The following is a 26,451-nucleotide window of genomic DNA, read 5'->3' on the forward strand; positions in this document are numbered from 1 at the left end:
TGAAGAGCTGGAAATACATATTTTTAACACAGCAGTGAGTATATCTTTTAATATTAATACCTGAAAGGCAAATTCTAATTAAGGACTGTGCAGTTTTTTTTTTATTGTTTTTTTTATCTTTTGGGGAATGAAACTCCAAATTTTGTGTCTGACATAACAGCTGAGTCCATTGTAACCGTCAGTAATTGGTTTTATGTTAAACTACAAGTGTTGTATAAATTTTAGCAACTCGGCTAAATAGGTATTAACAAGCCCTAGGATCCAACCACAATTTGTAACATCATTCCTTTGGGAAAATGGATACTAAGTGCTCAATAACAAACTTACAAATAGGCTTTTGGGTCATAGTCCATTTGAGAGTAAGAGGCTGTTTGCCATAGTAATACCTTCTATTGGCTTGCTTGAGAACTGCACAGGAGGGACCTATATTTTGCCACACGTGTGGTGAACGCAGCAAGTCTGGGTTTGATCAAAGATTATTGCTGAGTCGGCATTGAAAGTGTAGGAATTAAAAGTCTACAGTGGAGACAACTCAAGGGTAGAATAGGAAGGGTGGATCTGAAATTGTTTTAGTGATGGGAATGTTTTCAATCTCAAAGGTCAAGTGTGAATCTCAGCGGATTAAGTGAGGGGGGTCTCTGGATGGAAAAACAGGTAAAAAGGGAAAGTAGAAGTATAGAAAGTGAAGACAAAAAGCTAGGGTATGAGGAATAAGTAACTGTTAAGGAAAAAGCAAGTCAAAATCTGCCAGGAAGTCTGAATAGAAGAAGTGTCAATGATTTATGTTTAGAATAAGGATTTAGATACAGCAGTTCATTTATGAATTTATCACATTTATTGAGCATCTGCTATGAGTAACATAATCAGAGGTTGGCAAAAGAACTTTCTGCATTCATCAAATTTATAACTTAGCATGATTCTAGCCAACCACAAAAACGAACTAGAGTAGTGTAGGGCATGATAGTGGTAATTCCTAGAATCTGCCCAAAAGGAGAATATTAAGTTATCATTATTTCATTCTGTATTTTGTGTATTTTCTGCCCTAATTATATTGTAAGATTTATGGAGATGGGGGAGAGATAAGCAACATAGAACATGCTTTTTTGGTATTATTTTTCTAATCACCATGGGATCATGGTGATGAACTCTATTTTAGCTGGTTATTCTAATAGGTTGGACTCCTGCAATTTTAATTAAGCTGTTTTTATGCACAGGAAAATTGTTGTTAATATACCATACTACTTGCCAGTATATGAGATTTCTTTCACTACTGAGGAATAAGTTAGTAATAGTTGGCATTCTCTTTGCCAGTGGAAGACTATGTAGTTTTCAGTTCGATACAACCCAAGTGTCACATTTGTTCCCATGTGCATCCCTGCTCCAAGATGTCTTGTCCTGCCCTCCCAACCCTGCTGTATATTGGTGACTTCCTCTCCTATGCTGCGTGTATATCTGTCACTGTAGTTACTACACCATAGCAGAACTTACGCCAGGTAGTATGTATGCTGGCAATGGTTTGGTTTGATCACTGTGTGTGCACCCTCTTGTAGCACAGTTCTCACATCTTTGCATCTTAATACCCAACATGATGCCAAGGAGTGTGCTGCATCACCACCAGGGTCAAGGAGTTGCCAGTTGTCTTAATAGCTCAAGTGAAATGTGTTCCTCTTGATTCTAAGATTACGATTCTAAGATTCTGGTTTGCAGAAGGCCACTTTCCTGCTGTGTCCTCACATGACTGGTAGGGGAGGCAGGTGAGGAAAGGAGGGAAGAAGCTCTCCTGTCTCTTCTTATAAAGCCATTAAGCCCATCTTGAGGGCTTCACCTTCATGACCTAATTACCTTCCAAAGGCTACACCTCCAGATATCCTCACATGGGGGATTAGGGTTTCAACGTAAGAATGAGGGGCAGCCACATTCAACTCATAATACTTTTTATGGTTCCACCTAAAAATGCTTCAGTTTGGCTTCAACCCATGTTTCCCAGGCCCGGTGGCTGTGACAGAGTAGAGGCTCTCCAAAAGGGTGGTCTTTTATCCTCTCCTCTGCCCCCGCCTGTTACTACTGCATTATCAGCCCTGTTCCTTTCCAGGTCCTCCCACTACACGGTTGTTGGGGGGATGGGGTAAGTTGTGTGCATCTTGGGAATATGGTTTTCTCTACTACCACAGATTTCTGCCCTTCATGTTCCCAGTGCTCAGATTTGCCTGGTGTCACCTCCCTGCTCATGCCTCACATACTGACTGTGACCACCTCACATACTGTGGGTGGTCAACTCCCTTGGGCTTTGACCACCTTGGGTTTTCACTTCTGGGCTCCACATCTCAATATGTTGATCCCTCAACCTTTTCTTCTGTAAGTCAATAAGGGAATTAGTACTAGTAAAGGGCTCTGGACTAGTCTGTGCCTCTATGACAGTGGCATGGATCAAACCTCCATACTTTTCCTCATCTTGGTGAAATAGTTCAGAGGATGTTTTTCTGTCATCAGTCCCTGGCAGGCACACTCTGAAGCACTGCACAGACCTGTCCGAGTTTCCTGGTTTCATACCCAGGCTGCCAAAGTGGGATTTCCCTAAGTGGGTGGAATTTGGTTTACACTATCTAAATTCTAAGGGCAGACTATTTGAACAGATTAAAAAAACCACACGGATGTTTTGAGATTCAGAATTATGCAAGTAAGAATCAAATGTATAAAGTTTTATTTGTAATAAAAGTAAGTTTAGCTTTTTAGTTTTAGAGAACTGCTCTATCTCTTTCTCATTTACATTGGCAAAGAAAGCATTGTCAGTGCTAACTATTCACTGTCTAAAGTAGCAGAATGGTGTCTTTTCTTTGCTATGGGAAATTCTTAATGAAAAAATAGTAGCAGGAGGAAGAAAAGGTTTTATTGAGTATTTACTGGGTTCCAAGCCCAGTGCTGGGCAGGTTCATTGATTAACTCACTTGCTCATGACAAAAGTATTCTACATACGAAAATAGCAGTTAAAAAAAATTCTCTAGCCCAAGTTCACAGGGTTAGTATGTGGGGAACAAGGGATGGGCCTCCGTTATCTGTCCACAGACCAGACACAAGACTAAATCAGCCCTTAAATACATCTTACTGATGTTGAAAATCTCTTGCTAGGAATGAACCTGAACAGTAAGACAAGAGACCCTGTTTATCACCCCGTGATGGTTGTGCATCTTCAGTTTAACTATGGGTGGAAGGATTCCTGTTCATTCAATGTATTTTTTTTTTCAGGCTGAAATTTATGTTATCCTATGATAAATTAAAAGTGAATGTAACTTAGTAACCAAAGGACAGTTGTCCAGACAGAATAATTTCAGCAGACTTTTGTGCTTCCTTGATTAACTCAAACCAGATTTTTCATTATGAGCCAAAATTGCATTCTTACATTTGAACCAGATATCATATTTATAGTCATAAATTCACTTGGAAAATCAGAGCATACCCCTCCTTATCATCTTAAGCATGGTTCTATGCTTTAATTCCATCTGAAAATAAAAATCATAGCAAGATAATTATTTAAACTGTTAGTAATGGTTTGAAAGTTATTGGCAATTTAATTGACTATGTATTTGCTATAACATGAAAAATTATTTCTTATTCTTACAATATATGAAGAGAAATGGCTTAATCTGAAGATTGCAACAGAAAATATAAACTAATAACTCGTGTATTATTTTTACATCCCCTGATTTCTTTTGGATTCTTTAAAGGCTGGTTTCTGCAAATTGAGAAATACTTGCCATTTAAGATCCAGCAATGTTATCTTTCCCCCAAAACACATTTATTAATATGGAGTTTCCTGTCTTATGGGCTCCAAAAATAATATGTATATAATGTACAGAGAGGGAAAAGACAGACTTGAGAACTACAGCAATGACAGCTCCAGTGGAGAAGAATTTGGATATTCTAGATCAGCAATAGACTGTGGACTATGTTATTATAAATATTAAAAGTAAACATCACCTGGGGATATTTTTGTTCATAAAATAGACCTAGAGTGTGGTCCATGGAAATTTTAATGGATCGATATAGCAAATTGAAGTCTGTTATTAATTTCAAGTAATTTATTTTTGTTTCTTTTTATAAAAAATTATGATCTTGACGTATAAACACACACAAATGTATCTCTTCCCCTACCCCTCACTCTTGTTGCAGGCAACAAGGGAAGCCATTACGCAGCACTGCACTGACCTTGGGAATTTGTTGGGCAAGGAGAATGACGTGGCCCTCATCATTGATGGCCACACTCTGAAATATGCCCTGTCCTTTGAAGTCAGGAGAAGCTTCCTGGATTTGGCGCTCTCGTGCAAAGCTGTCATATGCTGCAGGTAGGTATGGGCAGGCTGGGGTGTTTCACATTCAGGAACGTCTGTGTCCTGTGTTTATGTAAAATAAATCAATGCATAAGGATTCTAAGGGTAAAGTTGTTTAGTTGTGTTTTTTTTTTTTTTTTGTAGAAAGACAAAACTGGGCCTCCCTGGTGGCACAAGGGGTTAAATCTCAGCTCTATGAAGCAGCCACTGAGTCTGATCCCCTGCCAGGGAGCTGACCCACATGGCACATTAGGCCTCTCCTGTCGCACCTGCCTTTCCCCTCAGCAGTGTATTTCAGTAGACTCACCTGTTCTGCTTTCCACTCTGTCTCTGGTGAATCCTCTTGCTCCCACATCTCTGACCTACACCCCAGCTTTTGTATGCATAAATAAATAAAATATACCTTTTTAAAAAGGACAAACTATCGAAAAGACAAGTTTAGATGTTCATTTATGAATTTTGGTAGAAGGCAGCTAGTGGTTTTTACATTTTTGTTTATTGTCTTTGAGAAGCTAAAAGAAGAGCCACAGCCTCTGGTCCTTTTCACCATGGGGGGAAAAGGGACTCAGAGGATCCTTTCTATTTCTTCTGTGATTCTGCGGTTCTCTCTGTAGCCTCAGCTCTGTAGTCTCCTTCTAGGCTAGTTCTTAGTTTGCCTTAACCTTTTGTTTGACCTTTGTATATTCTCCCTATAAGGGACTCCAACCAGTATTTGCTTCTTCTTTTGACTTATTTCGCTTAGCTTAACCCTTTCAGTTCCATGTTGCCCTGTTTGCAAGAATTCATCTTTTTTTGATAGCTGATTCCATTGTGTATATATATATACCACATTCTTGATCACTCTTCTGTATATGAGATCTAAGCTTATCTCCATTGCTTGGCTATTGAAAGAGTGTTGCAATCAACTTGGGATGCATGTTTCCCTTTTGAGTTAGTTTCCCCCTCCCCGCCCCTTTGGGTAGAAACCTAGGAGCGGAAATGCTAGATTGTATGGCAGGTCTGTTTTTAATCTTTTGAATGACCTTCCTATTGTCTTACATTCTGATTGGACCAGTTTACATTCTCTCCAGCAATCCAATAAAGCTGCTCTTTCTGTACATTTTCGCCAGTACTTGTTGCTCCTGATCTTTTCTATATTATTATAAATATTAAAAGTAAATGTCATCTGGGGACATTTTTGTTCATAAATTAGACCAAGAGTGTAGTCCAGGGAAATTTTAATGGATCGATACAGCAAACTGAAGTCTGTTTTAAATTTCAAGTAATTTATTTTTCTTTTTATAAAAAAATTATGACCTTGACATATAAACACACACAAATACATTGTTGGTATCTCACTCTGGTTTTGCATTGCATTGCCCTGACCATAAGTGATGTTGGAAATTTTTTCATGTACCATTGGCCATCTGTATGTCTTTTGGAGAAGTGTCTATTTAACTATTCTGCCCAGTTTTTGATTGGGTAATGTTTTGTGTTGAATTCTTTTTTTAAAAAAAATCTTTATGCATAGAAAAACTGAGGCACAGGCCAGAGGTGCAAGGGGTGAGAGGATCCACAAGAGAGAGTATGGGGATCAAGACAGACAGATCTACTGAAAAACACTGCTGAGGAGAGCAGCTGGTAAGCAGGAGAGGTCTGCTGTGCCATATATAGGTTAGCTGCCTGGTCAGGGATAGAACCCAGGATGCAGTATTGATACTGTGATAGCACTGAGACTTAACCCTTATGCCACCAGGGAGGCCCATCGAGATCTTTGATACCAATCCTTTGTTACATGTATAACACACAAATATATTTTCCCATTTGGTAAGTTGTCCTTTTGTTTTAGTGTAGTTTTTTCCACTCTACAGAAGCTTTTAGTTTTGATGTAGTCATAATTATTTATATTCTGCTTTGTTGTCCTTGTGGCTGGAGATAAATCCACAAAGACATCTTTTCTTCATTAGATTTTTATGAAAATCTGGGAAGAATTTTAAGGTGGGCATTGTTACATGCCATTACTTCCTGGCTTATAAGGTCCAGTTCTGAAAGCAATTTGAAGTTTGGACAGAATTATAAAGAAACTACTATGAACATGAATAGCATCAATCTATCTTTGCAGTAAACAACTTGAAAAAAGGTGAGAGCTTTCCTTCTTGAAAGAACTGACTTCACAGCACCTGGCTCATGGCTCAATGCTCAAGGCCTGTTACTGGATTAATAATCTCATTTGTACCTGTTTTTACATTTTATGGTTACATAATTGTATTGTGTTCTTTCACATTTTCTATTATCAGACTGCATTAGTCCCCTAAGAATGCTTATTTTGGGTTTGAAAATAGTCATTTAGAAGAACCAGTTGTCACATTGAATGGTGGCCTGACTAGATTGCCATAGTGATACTGTCTGCCAGGTCTCTCTCCCTAGACATCTCAGAACACTGCCGATGAAGGATGCTCGGCCAGTCTGAGGGAATGCAGACTGGCCCCGCCTCAGGAAAACTGGCTCTTCCATGCTTCCGCATCCTCACCTCCTGTATCTTGCTATTGTCCCGATCTCTATTCTTAATTTGGAGCATGCCACCAAAGTGCAGGGAGAGGTGAACTGGCTACCTCCATGATGGAGAAAAATGTTATGTTTGTACTTGCGGTTGTAGGATGTTTAAGGGCCATGAAGGTGAGGTACAAATGCAGGTGTGCTTGAAACACTAAATAAAGACTTTGCTTTTCGTATAAGCTAGAAAACTGGATTCAACTATGAAGTAATCTAGGATAATGAGGGGTGATCAGGTTATCTGGAAATGAAGTGCAACCTTCTAGTTTAATGAGGGACTCCTCTTTAAAAAAAAAAGAAACATTGTTTTTAGGATATAACTCACTCATTTAAAAGTATATGGTGCAATTTAAAAGTATAAGCTTTGAGTATTCAGTTTTGTGAATACCACTATATCCAATTATAGAACATTTTAATTACATCTGAAAGTAACCCTCTTACCCATCATCAGTCAATCCCCTCCATCTCCACTCACTAACCACTACTGTGCTTTCCTATCTGCATAGATTTGCCTTTTCTCGAAATTTCACATGAATGCAGTCATATATGGTGTCCTTTTTCTGCCTAACTTCTTTCATGTAGTATAATGTTCCAGTGTTGAAGAATATATCAGTACTTATAGCCTTTCTATAACTGAATAATTCCATTGTATGCATGTACCACATGCTTTCTACCTGTTTTGATTACCATTTGAATTGTTAATGCTTTTTGGTTATTAGAGGTTATACTGGCATAAAGGCTCATAGACAAATTTCTGTCTGGCCATGTTTCATTTCTCTTGAGGGAGCAGAAATGCTGGGTCAGCTGGTCACCCTTTGTTTAACCTCTTGAAGAACCATCAGACTTTTCCTAGGTGGCCATACCCTTTTATGTTCCCACCAGCAAGAGCGTTCTGTTTCTCTACATCTACACTAACACTTGTTATAATCTGTCTTTTTGATTGGTCAACCTAGCCAGTCTGAGTGCTAACCCATTTAATTTGTACTTGCATTCCCTGGATTACTAAAGATAACCATAGTGGTATATCTTCTTTAGGAGACACAATGTAAGTCTTTAAGTCTTGCACATTTTAAAGTTAGATTTATCATTTTAGTATTGATTCGTTAGGAGTTCTATCACATACATGGTTTACAAATAACTTTCCCCCATTCTTGTCTTTTTATCTTTCTGAGGGTGATATTTATAGCACAAAATATTCTAAGTTAGATAAAGTCCAATTTATATGCTTTCCTTTATCCCTTGTGTTACAGTCTAACATGCTTTCCTTTTTAATTGGCTGGTCCTATGCTTTATTTCCTGGGTTCAATTTGGGTAATTTAGTCTAGGGATATGCAAATGGAAACCAAAGGCACATGTGAATAACAGCGGTAGAAAGACAAGTGGTGAAATAATTTCTTATAATTTCCCCTTGTGTCACTGTGGTACAGTGGCCGAGCAGTGGTCCCTGGTTTTCGTGAAGAGGTTGTTCCTGTCCTACCTAGAGCTCTGAGTTACTGTCAGGCTGGTCAAGTCCATCACGCTGGCTGGTGGTGAGCAGAAACAAGCCCCACAAACCTGCGGAAAGCATGGTCAGCTGCACATCTAAGCCAATGTGCTACATAACTTCATGGTTTTTCAAAAGGAAATCAGAACGAGTCCGTTTGGATCTCTGTGAGCAGCCAGGAACACCTTCAAGGCTTTACAGTAACATGCTCTTTTCTTGCCAGGTGCTTGATGCTAAAGAAAAACATCTTTTTCCTCTTCTTACTTTGGCTGCTGTCAGAGTGCTTTGTGTGTCACATAAGGCTGTACACTTAAAGACTTCACAGGAAGGAGTTCAAACTAGAACTGGCACAGAAAGAGGAAATTTCAAATTAAATACTGTTACTGTCTACAAAATAGAAGCACTAATTGAAAAAAGGAGTCTAGGATAGTGCACTACTTTACTGCTCTTGGAGACATTTCTTGGCTGTTCTCACACTTGATTTGAAAAATAATCAGCACATATTTAAAAAAATCAAAACACGTGTACACTTCAGATGTGCTTCCTAATCATTGAGATTTTAAACTGAAGTAAAATTTAACATGTGATTTGAAACATACACTTGATTTTGGTTCTTATTTTTCATCTTTAAAATAGAATGGTTGTAAAAGCTACCCTTCAATAATACTCATCTTTTCTTCAGAAAATAACTTTTCAGTGAAGTCATGAAACATTTTCTCTCATCAATATTGATATAGAGACCAGTGAAAGTTGTGTCAAAGTGGATAATATTTTTAAACTAAAATGATAATTTAATAGCAAAAAGGACAAAGATGTAACAATTGGTTATCTGGCTGATATTAGAATAAAAACAATGTTGCTAGTATATATTGTGATATCCAAATATATCCCATGTAGTTTAAGTCCTGCACTGGTTGCAATCAGTCAGAATTACTAGTCAGTACTTTGCTGTTATTTTCATTGTATCTTCAGGAACATTGTCACATTATTTGTTGGGGTATAAACTGATGAGCCTAATAACATTTTTTATTGTATACTTGATATTTGCATCATATGTTGCGAGGTATCATGAGAAAATAGATAAGACATGTCTTTGCCTTTTCAAGTGCAAGTAATGAATGAATATATTACAGTACTTGACTCTGCTCTGCTTATTTGCATCCTGTGTCTGCCTCAACTCCATGTAGTGATGCTGGCTAAGCCCATATCTCCAGGAACCTCTGTCTTATATGCATTAGATCCTCTATTCCTTTCTTGATTCCCCTTAAGCATTTGCTATTGATGATTTCTCCCTTGGAGTTTTTGTGTTTCGATGACATCTTTTTCTCTCCCTAGTTATTTGTCTGCCTTATGAGCTTTTTCTGTCAGTTTTTATGGTGTTTTTACAAGTTTTGCTTTTGGCCCTTCAAATTCCATTCCATATTTTCTCCCTCCATTCAATCTATTCTTAATAATGCATCCATCTTCTACACAGTAATTTTCATTAACAGTTCACATTAAATCTGTAGAATTTACAAAATGTTTTTCCCCTTAAATGTTTACACACAGAATTACAATATGAGCTAGTAATTTTACTGGTAGTGTATATCCCAGAGGATTAAAAACAGGTAATTCAATAAATACTTGTATGTATTTGTTCATAGTAACACTATTCATGTAGCCAAAAGATGAAAATGGTAGTGTCTGCCTGTGTATGAGTAGATAAACAAAATCTGGGTGTAGTCATACATTGGAATACTATTAACCATTAGAAAGGAATAAAGCACTTATATATGCTGCAATATGAGTAGACCTCAAAAATATACCTAGTGAAAGAAGACAGGCACAAATAACCACATCGTATGACTCCATTTATATGAAATACTCATAATAAACAAATCTAGTAGATTAGTGTTTGTCAGGGCCTGTTGGGGAGGAGGAATGAGGAATAGCTATTTGATGAGGTTCTTTTTGAAGATGTTGATATTATTTTGGAACTGGATATGATGACTGTACAAATTGTGAATTTACTAAATGCCACTGAGTTGTTACACTTAAAATGATTAATTTTCTGTTGTTAACTTTACCTTATAAAATACAAACAGATAAATAATTTCTTTCATTTCCTCCATCTTAGTTAGCTTTTGGATACTGTTTGATTTCTTCCCTCCAGTGTGGTCCTCCCACCACCATTGCACCAGTGAACCCTCACCAGTCCTTTGTACCCTCCCCTCCCCGTTTTTCCCCTTCCCACCCCTCCCCTGCGGTTTGCCTCAGATCTATGGTCAGCTTGTGAGTTTTGTCTTTTACTTTCCTGACACTTTGTTTGGTTTCTCTGTATTCCACACATAAGTGAAACCATCTGATATTTATCTTTGTTCTTCTGACTTCACTTCGTTTAGTATAATCCCTCCCAGTTCTAGCCACATTGCTGCAAATGGCCTGGGTTTATCTTTCCTGACCACTGAGTAGTATTCCATTGAAATGTTTGTCAAATTAAAAAAAAAAAAGTTATGTTGAATGTAAGATTTATTTATTTGAATGAAATCTTAGTCAGAAAAAAAAAAAAAAAAGCAAATAGCAAACGTGATGCTGATACCCAGGCACCATTCCAGAACAGTTGCCAGAAGTCTGGGACTCTCATGGTCATTATGTGTTTTCTGGGCTGAGAACGGATGATTTCTCCCATCGGCAAGTTTGACCACCTTTTCTTAAATTCCAGATCTGTAGTTTCATCTCTGTCTGGGAATTTTTCACACTGACAGTCTTCGGGGGCACCTTAAATTTAAAATGTGTGAACTGAGTCAGTCAATCCCCTGAGTGTCATGTGCCTCTCATGCCTTCTGGTTGTTGCCTCTGATTTTCTGAGCTTACTGTCTGTTCTGATGGAACTACTCTCCTCTCTGTCACTAGAGCTTTTTGATAGTATAATTTTATATCTGAGGAAATTTAGAGTAATTAAAGCATACAAAGGTGTTGTGTTGATGTTAGAAATTTCAGTCTTTCATCCCTTTAAGAGGAAATAAAAGCCTCAGAAAAATCACAACAGCTTGCCCATGACGTCAGCTGGTAATGGAAGTGTTAGCCACGTGTTCTGGATCTGAATAACTTCAGGGCCTATGGTCTTTATTCATGTAGTTGACTGTGTTGGCTAATTCATAGTCATACATTTGTTACTGTCAATACTCAGTTTCAAATGAAAGGTTTTTCTTTTGACATACTTGTTGAACTGTAGGATTTACTTAAACCTATTTAGAATAAAATCCCATAGGATTTGTCATTCTCCAAGGGGATAAATGTGTAAAGCATTTTCAACACGATCAAGGACTTCGCTGTTCTTGCTTCATGATTTTCTTTACTTAAAAATACCATTGTTCTTGTTTTTACCTTTTTCCCCTTTTATCGTTGTCAACTGGAGGTAGATATTATAGGGACAGACTGGGGGATGAGGAAAGGTGATTTGGAAATCTTGAGAACATCCCAAGATTTCAGAAGTTGGTGTGTATGCGAGGAAGGGAGTCCCGAAGAATCTTCAGGTTCCAGCATGATGTCAGCTCCTGAATGACGGCCACCACACTGCCCTACAGACACAGGTGATTGTGGCCTGTGCCCCCCCAGTGCAGATGTGATAATGATTTTGTGTGTCTGGTGGGAGATGGAATGAAAGGAAAACATCACAGTAGAGATTTCAGGGGGTGCAAAGGAAGGACTTCAGAGGATATCATTTTTCTTGGCTGTATTTAGACACCTGTGTTTCAGTCTAGAGTTAATGATGAGCCATAATAATAAACCTATAATAATACCATAGAAATAATGAATGTGGAGAAAAAAGTCAAGTGGTACAGTGACTATCTCTAAAAATTGGGTTTGTCTGTCCAACTTAGAGTGATTCATTTTTCTTGTTAAAAAACAACAAAAAACAACTAACAACAAAAGCCAGGAAATGCAAAGAAGTGAGAAAGAAGAAAATAGCATCACAGTCCCACTAACTAGAGATCATCACTGTTAGTAGCTGGTACCTAGAGCTTGGCCAGTTAAAATGTTTTCAATTGAAGAGGGTAAAATGTTCACAGTATGGGAACTACAAAGATTATAGTGTCTATGTCAGACATCAATATGAAATGTTTTTAAAAGGCTTGACAGTGTGCTATAATATGAAAACCCAATAATTAAACTATTCCTAGCTATTAGATAGCCTCTTTGTTTCATTATAAATAAGATTTTTATAGCTACAGCTTGGCAAAGATACTAAATGTTTTCCATAAGATAATAATGGATTTAGAGTGAGCAGCACAGAAATTTGCAGATAGATTTTGTACTCTTTGCCTAAGAACGTGAGCTTACTTGACTGAGAGAGAGAGAGAAATGTGCTTGGTAGCTTACTCCCTGCTCAGGTAACATGTTGACCTAGGTGTAGTGGTCATAGCCTTTGTAAGAGAAGGGAGCATCTGACAGATTATTTTAGCAACTGAAATACTGGCATGAATAGAATCTCAGCAAGACTCCCCTGCTGACTAAAATGCTCAGCATTTTATCATGCTGATAGTGTATCATTTCTATTACTGGTTCTATATTAAACCCACTTTAAGTGGGTTTAAACCCATTATTCACTTAGCCTACATCCAAGAGCCTGCCCATCTATAATACTTTAAGATTACTTATTTATAAAAGAACTGGCTCTCCTAATTGGTGTTTGTTCCACCTTAGCTTTTCACATTAATGAGACGTGATAGGTAATGGGAACTCTCAGAACATGATGCATTTTGTGTGTGGTATCTTTCAGCCTGTGAGCCACATGTAAGAATTGTATCAAAACAGATTTCAGTCAGACTAATTAAAATTGTGCCACCAGTTGTGTTTTAGTTGGCCTCCTTATTGGTAGGAATCCAATCATACACTTGCAAAAATAAAATTTTAGTTTCTTTCATGATGTGATTTCTCAGCTTGTACATGTTTAGTTATAAGTCAGCTTCCTCCTTGGACATTGTATTCCAGAGAGCATTATTAACTTGTCAAGGCTGTAAGCCTTGGGTTGTTTGTATTATGGCTTAGCATGTATTTTCCCATTTGTTGATTAAATTCAATTAAGGTAGAATTCATTTTTAGACAGTTTTTTTTTAGCTTAGTTCCTAAATGAATGCTATTATTATTTGATTGATTGCAGTGATTTATTTGGTCCTAACTGGCCTTATTGTTACTCTGCTAGAGATGGGTGTAAGCAGATGTAGCGGTTCTTCTGTATCATCTTGAATTAAAAAGAACTTCTAAAAGTTCAGAGTTTAAAAAATAGCTTTCCATCCACAGATTTTGCCAGTCTACTATGAAAATTAGAAAGATGTAAATTTTGTAGTATATAAAAATAGCATATGGAACCATTGTAGAGACATTTACTTGGCGTCTGAATGATTAGACAAAGAAGAAAAAGGAATTTCTTTCTAAATAATTATTTCTAGTTTAGAGAAACAAAATTAGTAAACATTTTGAAATGAAAAAGCTGATTTTGATGATGATTTATGTTTAGAAATGAAGGGCCATTTTTATCTTAATTATTACAGGAAATAATTTATACCAACTGTTCAAAAGATCAACTTTTGCTGTTGAGGATTGATGAGAGTTTTGATTTTCCTCCAATAAAAAGTTACATGTTGTCACCATTTATATTTAACTCCCTCAGGTGAGAAGTAGAAAAATTAATTGACCTATCAACTTTGTTGTTTATATCCTAAAATAGGAAAATAATTTGGTAGGAAATAGACTACATATAATAAAATATGGGAAAATATTTTAGCATAAGATGAGAATATTGGGGCAAAAGACTCTTTCTTGCCATCTGGAAGCAGCCATCAGGTAAAACAAAATGGGCACTTACAAGTGCTATGGTGGAAGACATATTCTCAGGGTGCCCCCCTGACATTCTGCAGGAGACCCTGGCCCAATGAAATGCAAAGAATGGGATATACCCGCCACCAAGGTTATAGCATATATTGGATTCATGTGTCCCATGGTGACTGAAAGTGTCCATTTCCTAAAGGTACAACCTATAGCAAGCCTGTTTATCATGGTATTAACCAACTAAAGTTTGCTAAAATCAAAATTTGTTGCCAAGGAATCAGTTCAATCCCATTGAGGAGCTCCCAGGGTCCTGAATTCTAAATGGGTCGGTGAGTATCCCACGCACAACTCTGACACATTAATAATGCTTTCTGGAATAAAATGTCTAAGGAGGAAGCTGACTTCTAGCTAAACCCGGGATTATTCTCATTTACCTGTTTCACAACCAGAAGATCCACACCCAGTGGATCACTTAATCCATCCACAAGCACAGCGGGGTCAAAGGTAGCCAGGGCTGTGGCTGTGGAGGGGCCACATGATCCATCACATGACTGATTGATGGGTCTCTCCCTGCAGGCTGGAGAAGGCACAGTACTCTCCGACTCCTCTGTTACTGACAATAAATAATGCTTGTAAAATTCTTATCTACTAAGCAATTTAGGACAGTATGTTTAAAAAATGAGAATATTTGAAGCTCTTCTTTAAGAATTACAAATAAAAAATAACACTTCTGGCATAATAACATGGCAGGAATACCTACCAGAGTGCCTTTGGTAATAGATTTTGATTGATATGCTGATTGATATACCATGAACTGAAACACATATCTCTGGAAAGTTTGGCTGTTGCTAATAAAATTGGTGTTGTATCATTTCACTTTTATAGAGAATTGTTCTTCTACACAGTTCTCAAAGTGGCTGGCATGGCAGAATTTCCCTTCTATTGATAATCTTTGTGTGAGTGTGCATATACAGAAGCTCACTTACACAATGAAGATGGGGGTAATGAGACACTTTTTTGTAGTAGCCTATGAAAAATGGTCATGGATCTGTGTGATCATCCTTCAATCTGTTCTGCTGCTTTCCACACATTAGAACCTGGAGCAGATGCCAGAAGAGCTCATAGGCACATCGTTTTCAAGCTGCTTCCTCTTTCCCTTTCATGACTGATAATTGGTTCTTGTCCTTTTGACAATACAACTTTACAAATGCAGCATGGTGATATTAGGTTAAACTGTGGTCAGGATTCAGAAGTGTGAGGTTATATCATCTGGCATCATCCTTCCCAGAAAAAAAAAAAAAACAGAAAAAAAGAAAAGTCAAGATTAGAGCTTAATTAGACATGTCGACTCTGTCATGAATATTTATGTCCCCAAGTCTTGCCTTGTGATAGTATTTGTACTTAAAATGCTTTTTTCCCTGTTTCCTGTGAAGTAGTTCAGAATGTGTTTCATTAATACAAGTAAGTGTCATGTTGACTTTCATTTGGAAACAGATTGCACTTATCTTGACAACATTGACATCTTTCTGATTGAGAGTATGCAAAGTAGCTTTTCTGTTAATTGGTCCCAAAGAAAATTAAGTTTTCCATTTCCTATCTATACAGCTGATGCTTTTCCTCCTTCCTCACCCCGTGAATTGTCGATGCCTTTCCTTTCCTGGTTTTGACCGCCAGCATTCCTCCTATGACTTTGAAAATCAAAAGGAATACTCAACCCTGGAAGCATCACTATTCTCCAGTTTAACAGGAAGCACGAGGCTTAGTTAGCAACTCATGCAGACTGTAGGCTACTTCTGATCCCAGTTTTATTTAGGTATGATTGATATACAAATTACTTCACATAATTAAAACATGCCATTTGGTGAGTTTGGACCTACATACATACTCATACAATCCAGGCAATTAACATCTATCCCTTTCCAAAGTTTTGTGTCCCATTGCTTTTGATACTGTTGTTCATGTACTAAAAACAGCATGAGGTCAATCCTCTTAGCAAATTTGTCAAGTGCTCAATGCCTCATTTTCTTTTTTTTAATTAAAACTGCATAATTTTCTTACATTGTTCATTTTTGTACAATACTTGATTTGCTTTGTCTCCTCAGGTGTAGTCCCTGTACATTTCCCATCACATCACCTCATAAACTGTCACCACCATCCCTTGTGTGCTTCCCTCCCTTTCCCTTGCTGTAGGTTTCAGATCTAGAGTTTGCTTGCAATGCCTCACTTTCAGCTTGAAGTACTGTGTTGTACAGCAGATATCTGGAACTAACTTTTCTTCTACAACTGTAACTTTATATACCCTTTGAACAACAGCTCACCATTTTCCTCCCCAGCCCCCTGAGAACCACCATTCTGTTGTCTACTTCTATACCTTTGACGGTTTTTTTTTTTTTTAATGCAAACGGTATTTGTCGTTCTGTGACTGACTGACTTCTGTTAGCATAGTGTTGCCTGGGTCCAGCGGTGTTGTTGCAGTGGTAGGAAAGCTTCTCTGATTTAGTTTCTTGTGTGACTTTAGAGAGGAAACAAATAACAAGAGAGGAACATTTAGGTCTTTTGTTTCTGAGTCCTTGATGTTGTATTTCATCCCATTTAGGGCTACCAGCAAATTGTCAACAGGAATATGTCAGCATGATGGACCTAACTGAAGTTGCCAAACTTTGGAAGCCTAGACTTGGTTTGAGTTATGATTGCTGATTTCTAAACTTTATTACCATTGTCATCTGCAAAGCTTTGCTGGGTCAGCAGAGACTAAGAGCTTCTGCTGAAAGATTTGGCTTCTGTTGTTTCTTGTTAATCAGCTAACCTGGATCTGTCAGAGTTACAGCGTTGAATTGTCTCCAGTGGCTTAGTGCCTGACAAATTGGCAAATGAGAGAGGCACAGACAGACAGACAGCCACTCTCTCTCCTGTCATCCCATCAAAATCTTGACACCTGGGTCATCTGAGAAAAACAGAGCAAGCATTTTTCTCCTACTGAGCAAGTATTCATAGCGGTATCCTTTCACCACTTGGACATACCAGTCATTAAAGGCCAAAGTAAATACACCAGCCTGAAGATAATCCTTTCACAAATATACAAGTGCCAAGTTAAAATCATCCGTCAATCCTTTGTGCATTTTTTCTTTACTTTTATTTGTTTTAGTGGGTAGGTGTTGTTTGAAAATAGCAGAGTTTAAGAAATTAGGAATCCAATGTTATCACAGTCTTTTGCCCACTTGTAGATAATTGAACCTTAAGTTCTTATTTTCTCTTTGTAAAGTTGTGATGAATACATATATATGTATATACTGATTGTTTTCCTGAACAGAAAATTGTCACTGTCACCAAATACATACTTGTAGGTATGGGGACATATGCCTATAGCTTTATGTTTAATGTTTTTTCAGACTCTGATCCCCAGATCTAGGAAGAAATACTAGATGAATACAGAAGGCATTAAGTGAGCTGTTTTTGAAAAGGGAGGAAAATATTGAATGGTGTTCATTTACTTTGACAGTTGGGATCTAAACATAATTCTATATAACTGTTGTGTTTATTAACCATTGCAAGGGTAAACAGCTACTTGAGAATAATATATCACAAATGTATTAAGGCTGGTACCAACATTTCATGAGGTTTAAAAATATTTATAATCAGATAAATCAAAGAAATAAGACAGAGGTCTGTGGTGGTCCTGTTAGTGTTCCCATTGTTTGGAAATGGCTGTCAGGTCTTCAGTATGATTCACTTGTCACCATCTTGCACGTCTGCATTTCTGATTTAACTATAATAAGTTGGAAAAACTTAACCATTGACTGCTATCTACAGAGCTGAGGCACCAAGGACGGAAGAGGTGGGGAGGGGCCAGGACAAGGAGTGAGGAGACGCAGTGGTCTGTGGTGGTGCAGTACTCTGGCGATAATACCTGAAGGGGCTACTCCAGCAATACCTCATTTTAAAATAAATTTTAAGAAGATTTCGTTGGCTTAAGCATCACATGTGTTAGATAAGGTTGTGAAGAAAGAGGACTTTTAAATATCTCCTAGGCCTACCTTTTTTCTCTGCTGCTGTTCATCCTGTAATTTAGGGGAATAAACTGCTTCCAGTGGATGACACTGCCACCAGTCAGCTTGCAGTTCTGTGTAGGCTTCTCCGGGTGGCCCTCTGAGGAAGAATCGAGTGCCGAAAGTTGTTAAATAAACACACACAGCTCAACCTCTGCCTGCCAAGAAGGCTCAGTACATGGAAGGAACTAGTCCAGATATGACAAATGGTGGCAAAAGTCTGAGGGTGATGTGCTGAGCAAGGCAGATCTGGGAAGATGAAGGAGCATAGTCAGCTCCAAGGGATGGGTGTCTGGTGACGATGCTCATGATAGTGATGTTGCATTCACAGTTACAGCTGTGTGTGGACCCGTGGAAGCACTTAACTTTACTACCTCTGAGAGTCCTTAAGGCAGTCTCACAGAGGGCACACTTACTTTATTTTATAGTTCAGAAAACTGAGGCACAGAGGACTGAAGACAGTTTCCTTGAGATCCCATAGTTGTTGTGGGCAAATCCAAGATTTGAACACCACAGTCTAACTCCAGAGTCCACACTGAAAGACTTTAAAGGTAATGGTGAGAAATACATTAACAAAATTTGCATATATTTAGGAGAAATCAACAAAGGTCAAAATAGACTCTCTCACCGCCTCCTAACTGCATATATACATAAGTATACCATACACATATGGCACATATGTGTATATCAAATCTGAAGCCTTCATTATACCTCAAGTTAGTGACAGGGACCTCAACTTCAGGTGGTAGCCTGAAGTCTTGACACTTTGTAGGTATTTCAACAAACTGTTGGACTGAAACTAAATTCTCTGGAACAGAATATGATCCAAACTCGTAATCACTAAGGAGTTAGAATCAAAACACTTAGTGAATGATTCAGTATAGCTGGAGTTGGTAGAACTGGGGAGAAGTTAAGACTTGCCATGAGACAGATCTTTCAGACAGGATACTAGAGGAGGAATTAATTTCCAAGATTTCTTGGGTGCTGCATAAACTCTAGCAGCTGCTGAGTTTTGGGTCTTGAATAGCAGGGTGTTTGCTAAATTCAGTGTCCCCCAGGGTCCCAGGGACAGTCTGCTAAGCTCACTGAAGCTATAGAAAATGCCTCCAATTTTTACTTTGTAGCTAGTACTTATGGGATGTCTTTTTTTTTTAATATTTATTTATTTATACAGACTGGGGTACAGGCCATAGGTGCAGGTGGGTCAGAGGAATCACCAGAGACAGAGTGGGGAGCAGAACAGGCAGATCAAGGAAGTACACTGTTGAGGGGAGCAGGCAGGTCAGAAGAGGTCTGCGGCGCCATGTAGATCACCTCCTGGGCTCAGGATGGAACTCGCATGGAAGCAGCTGTGGCTTGCTTGCAGTGCTGCACTTTAACCCACTGCGCCACCAGGGAGGGCCAGAATGTCCATTTTTTATGGCACTGTAGTTTGTGCTTCTGTAGAAGGAGAGAAAAACTCAAGGGTGCATACATAATCTCTCTTAACTTATAGTCTGTTGGAAAAAAGCAAAACATCATATGACTTTTGAAAATATATAAAGAAGCTTGTATAGAGAACTGAAATAATTGTAAGTTACCATATTTCTTATTAGTCATTTGGTTAGAGGTGAGTACCCTCTAATCTTGTAGAAGGTAGTAGATATTTTAAACATGAGGAAAGATGGGTGACCCAGATTTAATTTACTTTTGCTTAGTTACTAGTAATGTCTCTACTTAAGGGAAATATAAATTTTATTTAGATAGGAACTTGTTCTCTTCTGCATTCCCAGTACCTAAAAATCCAATATAAAGCGAGCACTCAGTGAATATTTGTAAATTAATAAATAGTATGGTGCCCTCCTTTATTTTCAACCTTTATTTTCTTGAAGGCCAACAACTCCCAACTTATGACATTTGAAGCTATGCTGAGAACATTGATGGTGTAACAATGGAAATGAAAATGTTGAAGTCATTAGGGTCAACCTCTTTCTCTTTTCATTATTTTTCCAACCTAGGAGCATCTTTTTTAGCTGCCTTTGTCTCCTTGTTCAGGGCTACCTACAGGTAGTAAATTATGGTGGACATCTGGTTTGTTTATACTTCTTGGTTGTTATAAATAATGCTTTTATGAATAGTTATGCACCAATGTTTGTATGGATGGATGCTTCCAGAAGTCTTGAGTATATATGAGTAGAACTGCTGGCTTATATGATGATTCTATGTTTAACCTTTTGAGGACCTGTTAGATTTTTTTTTTTCTAAAATGGCTGTACCATTTGCAGTGTGTGAGGGCTCCAAGTTTACCACATCCTTGCCAACACTAGTTTTTATTATTTCCATCTCAGTGGATGGCAATAACATTTCATTGCAGTTTGATACACATTTCCCAGGTGATGAATTAGTATCTTTTCATGTGCTTCTTGGCTACTTTCTTATCTTTCTTGAGAAATATCTATTCAAACCCTGTACTCATTTTTTAAAAAAGATTTATTTTTTTTATGCATACAGAACAGGGGTGCAGGCCAGAGGTGCAGAGGCAGTGAGAGGATTCACCAGAGACAGGGAGAATGACTGAAGTGCACTGCTGAGGGAAGCAGTGGGCGAGACAGGAGAGATCTGCTGTGCAATGTGAATCAACTACGGGGCTTGGTACAGAACTTGTGTTTCAGTGGCTGTGACTCGCTTGCAGTCCTGCACTTTAACTTGGTGGGCCACCAGGGAGGGCCAATTTGTCCATTTTTAAATTGGTTTTATTATTGAGTTTATATAATCTGGATGCAAGTAGCTTATCAATGTATCATTTGGTAGTATTGTTAGAGACCAATTAAAGCATGGCCACTGTTTATTCATTCATCTTACTCATTTATATTAAATCAGATCAAGATAGCTTGGTTAAGGAGATAAATAGAAATGAACAGATATGAAGGAGGTCTATGTATAAAATGAAGAGGAATTTGTAATCAAGCATGAAAAGAGTGGAGGAGAGGGAATTGTTTAGAATGGGATCAGAGATCCAGTAGTCTAATGACAATGATTGATATTTATATTGAGAAAAGACACTCTACTAAGCACTTCCCAGTTATTATTTCAATGCTCAAAAAGTCTTCCAAGGTACCACCATCATATAAAACCTAGACTTAGGCAAATAAAGTTACTTGCCGTAGATCACAAAACTATGAAACTTGATAAATAATGTTACCTTTGCTACTTTAATGAGCTCCTTTTATGAAATTGCTGAGACCTCTTTTCAGAAAACATCCAAAGTGAGTGAAAAAAATTAGACATCTAATTAAATTTTTAATGAAGAAAATGCTATGGGAAAATTGCCCCCAAAATAAATGTCCCATAATCTCACTGACTTTGTATCTAATGAAGCTAAAAAGTCCAGGCTAATAGGGTAAAGGAAAGAAAATTGTATGTGAATTCCTAGTACCTGGGGCTTAGCTGGAATAGATGGCAGGAGGACCCTCAACATGGTTTGTGATCAGAGATGTATTTTTTTGCTGACAGTTTTATTTTGGCATAATTCATATATCACATAATTCACACTTTTGAAATGTCTCATTTATTTCCAGGATAGTCACAAAGTTGCATGACTTATCACATTTTAAGACATTTTTATCACCCCCAATTTTCATCACTTATTAATCTTGCCTAGATTTCTCCACCCATCCCCTCAACCCTATGGTAACCATTAACAGCTTTGTATACTCTGGACATTTGGTTTGTTTGTACTTTTTGGTTGTATTGACTTTTCCTAAATTACATCACATGTAACCTAGCACATTATTCTCCCAGTGTTGGAACTGGATAAAGTTGGATTTTAACTTGGGTGATGTGCTGTTTTTTTTAGAGTAAGGATAATAACATCAGCTAAGTTGATTTGAGATCTTTTTTTTTTTTTCTTACAATGATGAAAACAGCAATTATTTCAAAATTAAGCACAAGTAATTCTTCGAGGAGGAGCGAGTCTTATGTTAGAACATTTACTAAAGAACATTTTGATATCTCAGAGACTCAGGGTGAAAAATATTAAATGTCTAGCCATACAGTTTTTCATTTGTTACTCATTTTTGATATTTATTTCCTTCCTATGAATCTATTATTCTGAATCATGGTTCTCTCTTACCTGCCTGTCACTTTTGTGGTCCTGGGTGCTAGTTGATATACAAAGCTGAGAACCTATTTGCTATTATTTTTGGCTGTCAATCTGTTGTGTCTGGAGGAATATGGATTTTTTTTTTCCGCAGTGAATTACTAAAATCAATATGTATTAAAAGAAACAGAGAATACTTAAAAAACACTAGGAAATATCTATCAAGAGCAGGAATACATAAGCTCAGTCTCCTGATTAGAATGTGAACCTGGAAACAAAAGAGGTTTTTGGTTTGTTTTTATCCAAGAATAAAAATTAAAGATTAAAATATCAGTAGATTCTGTTATTTAAAAGATGTTTAGAAGTAAAGTCTTACAAATATTTACCACTTAATTTAGTAGCAAATGAAGCTTGCCAGTGTATCTTTTACTGCTTTTGGCCTTCTGTAGAATTGAAGGGATGGACAGATGGCTGGTTGGACGGGTGGGTGGATAAATGGATGGAAAAGCAGATAACATTGGTGCCAAATGATAGAGGGAGTGAAAGGGAGTATGTAAGGTACTTTAAGTGTGTTCATGTGTGAACAGCATATCCATAGTGGCCTGTGGACTCCCAGTGACTTTTTACTGTGTATTTCAGGGTTCCAGAAGACCTTTGGCTTATTCAACCTCTGTGAATTAGAACTTGTGTGAACACCTCATAGGTCAGTTTCTGTGAATGTTTTTCTTCTGGGCTTCTTCAGTCATGTACTTAGATCCTGTGAAGCCAACTCAGTGCCAGAAAAAGATTTTAATTTTGAATGTCTTCCCATTTCATTCCTTCTAAAATGAAACAGCTCCACATGTCAGAGTCCTGTGCTGTTGGGCAGCTGCTCACTCCCCTGAGGGGATTGCCTATTTTAATTAGTCTGTTCACAAAGAAGGAAAAACAGATTAACTGCTGTTCTGGCATGGCAGATTTTCTCAAACCTAGAGCTGGTGTTTCCTGGAGGAGCTGCATGCAGCCTGCTGGTCTATATGACTAGTTAGTGAGCGAGGGGAGCTGGCCAGCAGCTCTGAAGTAGAGGTGAACATAGGTGTAGAAACAGACAGATAATATATTCCCAGGCATTTCAAGAGCGTTGCTACCTCACTGGATTGTACCTTTTGCCATTTTAAAATATTGCTGATGGCAGTCCTTTTTCCCACCCACACCATTGAATCTTCAGATTCTTTTGCATTTCTCTTTCCGATTGATTCTCCCTAGCCTTCCCCATTCCTATTTCTTGGTTCTCAATGATTGCTGAAGTCCAACTTTTCTTTTCTATTCATTCATTCTCTATCTAAGGTTGTTACTGCCCTTGCTAAGAACATTTAACACCTTCTATAAACCCTCGTCATAACCCTTTGGAGGCAAGTTCAACACTTTGGCTCAGCACTGCACCTTGTGCTAGAACTCAGAAGAAGCCCCAGCTCTGATCCGAGCATGCTACTTGCAAAAAATGACCTCACTGATTTACAACTCATATACCAAAATATTCAGCCATCTGGGTGTACCAATCAGTGTTTTTTAGTAGATTCAGATATCACTTTTAAAATATTGTCATGCCCTCAGAAAGATAACCTTCTGCATTTGAGAGGCCCCACTCCTTGTTCTAAGCAGCAACTTAAATCTCCTTTCTTTATTTATAGATTTGCCTATCTAGGTATTTCATAGAAATAGAGTCAGATAGCATGTGTGACTGACTGCCATCACTGAGGATGATATTTTCAAGGTTTATCCATCTCCTAACATTTCCTTCCACTATCTGGATAGAACAAGTTTATTTATCCATTCATCAGGTGATAGATATTTGGGCTATTTCTACCACTTGTTTATGAAGCATGTGCTGCTATCACACGTCATCTATACGTTTGCACATGGACATGTGTTTTCATATCTTCTCAGTGTATGCGCTGGAAGTAGGGATCGCTAGGTCAGTGACTTTTTAAGAAACTACCCATTTTTCAGAGCTGTACCATGTTTCATTCACACCAAAAAGAAATGTAGATCCTCAACATCCACATCAACATTTACTATAATTGCACAGTCTGTTATGTAACTTTCGGTATAACTGCCCTAATGGGTGTGCTGTGGTGTCTCACAGCGGGAGCCCTGGGCCCTGAGCTCCCCTGCAGCTCTTTGTTCATCTGACCCTTCATCTCCACAGCAGTGCAGGTCCTTTTTGCCTCCGAGGCCTCCATCAAGGTTGCTGCCCAAGAACCTCACTAAAGTACTGTTTGGGCCCAGATCCTCCCTGGCACTGTCCTTAGGGGATCCCCAACCTTCAAGAGTGCTATGTTTGTTTCATTTGGATTACTGGCACCTTGGTTTGGTCCTGCCTTACTCCCCCTTGTTCTTTTAGATAGACTTGCTGATCATTAAGACTGATATATCTACTGGAACTTGAATGTGCCATGTTCTTTCTGGCCATTTCCCCAGTGATTCTCTTTCCTTTCCATTAACCCCTTTCTGCCTATGCCAGGGAGATTGACTTCTTCCATGTTCTTCCAACATTTATTATTAGCATTACACACTTGGGAATAATGTATTGCTTTGAATTTGTCCATGTAAGTCTGTTTTGACTTTTGCCTATACATACCCAAAATTCTTGTAACGTCTGAGAACCACAAGAAACCCTTCTTCTTCACTCCTTCATTAAGAAACTGAATCTTCCCATTTCTCTTGAAGACCCTTCTGTACTGAAGGTTCCACCCCCTTCCTGTCTAAAAGAGGTAATTGCTCACTAATTTTTTATATCATTAATTTGCTTTCCTTCATCATTTCTACCTGTCTATAACTCACATTGCTTTCCAATACATATACTTGCTGATGAAATAGATGGAATTGTACTGCACTATAGCCTGCTTTGTTTAAGATTGGGCTTAATCCATTTAGCTGTAGTATATTCATTCTCACTGCTACATAAAGTTCCATTGTCCAATATTACCACAACTTCTTTTATTATTCTCCTGTCAATAGACATTTGGCTTGTTGCCAGATTTTTTTTTCTATTACATACAGTGTGCCTTAGAAAATAGTAAATGTCTCCTTGTGTACATATGCAAGTGTTTTTCTAGGGTATAATATATGGAAGTAGAAGTGCTTGTTAGTGGGGAATGTGCATTTTCACCTTCACTAAATAATGCAAAAATTATAAAGTGAATTTCCAGCAGTATGTAAAGTTTTTCCCTGATTGGCCTCCTTGGATAATTTGCATTTTAAAATATTTTAAACTTACCAACCATGCAAAGTGTGAAATGGCTTATCTTTTTTGTTCCAATTTTATGTGCTAACTAGAAGACTTTATTTTTAGTAATGCTTTTTTGCTGTACTGTCTCATATTTGATATTAATTTAATTTAATGAATTTCTTTTAGTTAACATTTTTCTGGCACCTCTCTTTTTCTACCTTTCCACATTTGGCTTTTCTCTATTTCTTTTAAATATCATGTAGTAGGATTTGATTAGTAGGATTTGATTTTATCTCTAACTCCAGTTGGAGGGCCTATGTTGTTTTTCAGGTTTCTACTGAGGCCACATAGTGATTGTTGGAGTGAGTAAGACATGGGAGAGATGGGCTTTCCCACAGTGTGCAGGTTCCTCATCCTCTGGTGCGCATCCCTGTGTAAGCACCAAGACTGGGAACATGGTGGATGTGATTCCATGTTAGATTACATATATATATTATAGTGTAGTTGACTTTAAGACTGCGAGATTATCTGAGCAGGGGCTTAATTTATTAGCTGAACCCTTAATCTTAGTCTAAATGTCAGAAATAGGGGAGTCAGAGATTTAAAATATAAGTAGGACTTGAATGGACTATTGCTGATTTGAAGATGGAGGAGGCTGTGTGACAAGGAATGTAAGTAGCTCTGGAAGCTGGAGCAGTGCCGGAGTGCCGCCGGAAGTAAAGAATTGAATTCTGCCATGTGAGCTTGTAGAGGAGCTGTGATCCCGATGAATTTGGTGGCCAATGCCCTGATTTCAGCTATGGAGACTCCTCAAGAGAACTCAATCAGGCTGGATGTGGACTTTTGACCTGTACAACTTCAGGCTGATATGTGGGTGCTCTTTTCAGTTGTTGAGTTTGTAATGGCATATATCATGTAACAATAAGAAATTGCTAATGTCGTATTGTACTTGAGAGAGCTTTGAA

General features: G+C 38.0%; 1 protein-coding gene across 2 annotated transcripts in view; it reads left to right on the forward strand.

Moving 5' to 3' along the window:
• The window catches only part of LOC101622323 (phospholipid-transporting ATPase IB), a 515,968-nt gene that overhangs the window by 222,773 nt on the left and 266,744 nt on the right, over positions 1 to 26,451 (forward strand). For both annotated transcript variants that reach the window (XM_004680155.2, XM_012723210.1), the window contains exon 25: positions 4,168 to 4,340. In XM_004680155.2, the coding sequence (XP_004680212.1) occupies positions 4,168 to 4,340 (173 nt within the window). The remainder of the gene's footprint in view (positions 1 to 4,167; positions 4,341 to 26,451) is intronic.

The sequence above is a fragment of the Condylura cristata genome, unplaced genomic scaffold (assembly GCF_000260355.1).
Source record: "Condylura cristata isolate star-nosed mole 26May11 unplaced genomic scaffold, ConCri1.0 scaffold00010, whole genome shotgun sequence".
Classification (NCBI taxonomy): Eukaryota; Metazoa; Chordata; class Mammalia; order Eulipotyphla; family Talpidae; genus Condylura; species Condylura cristata.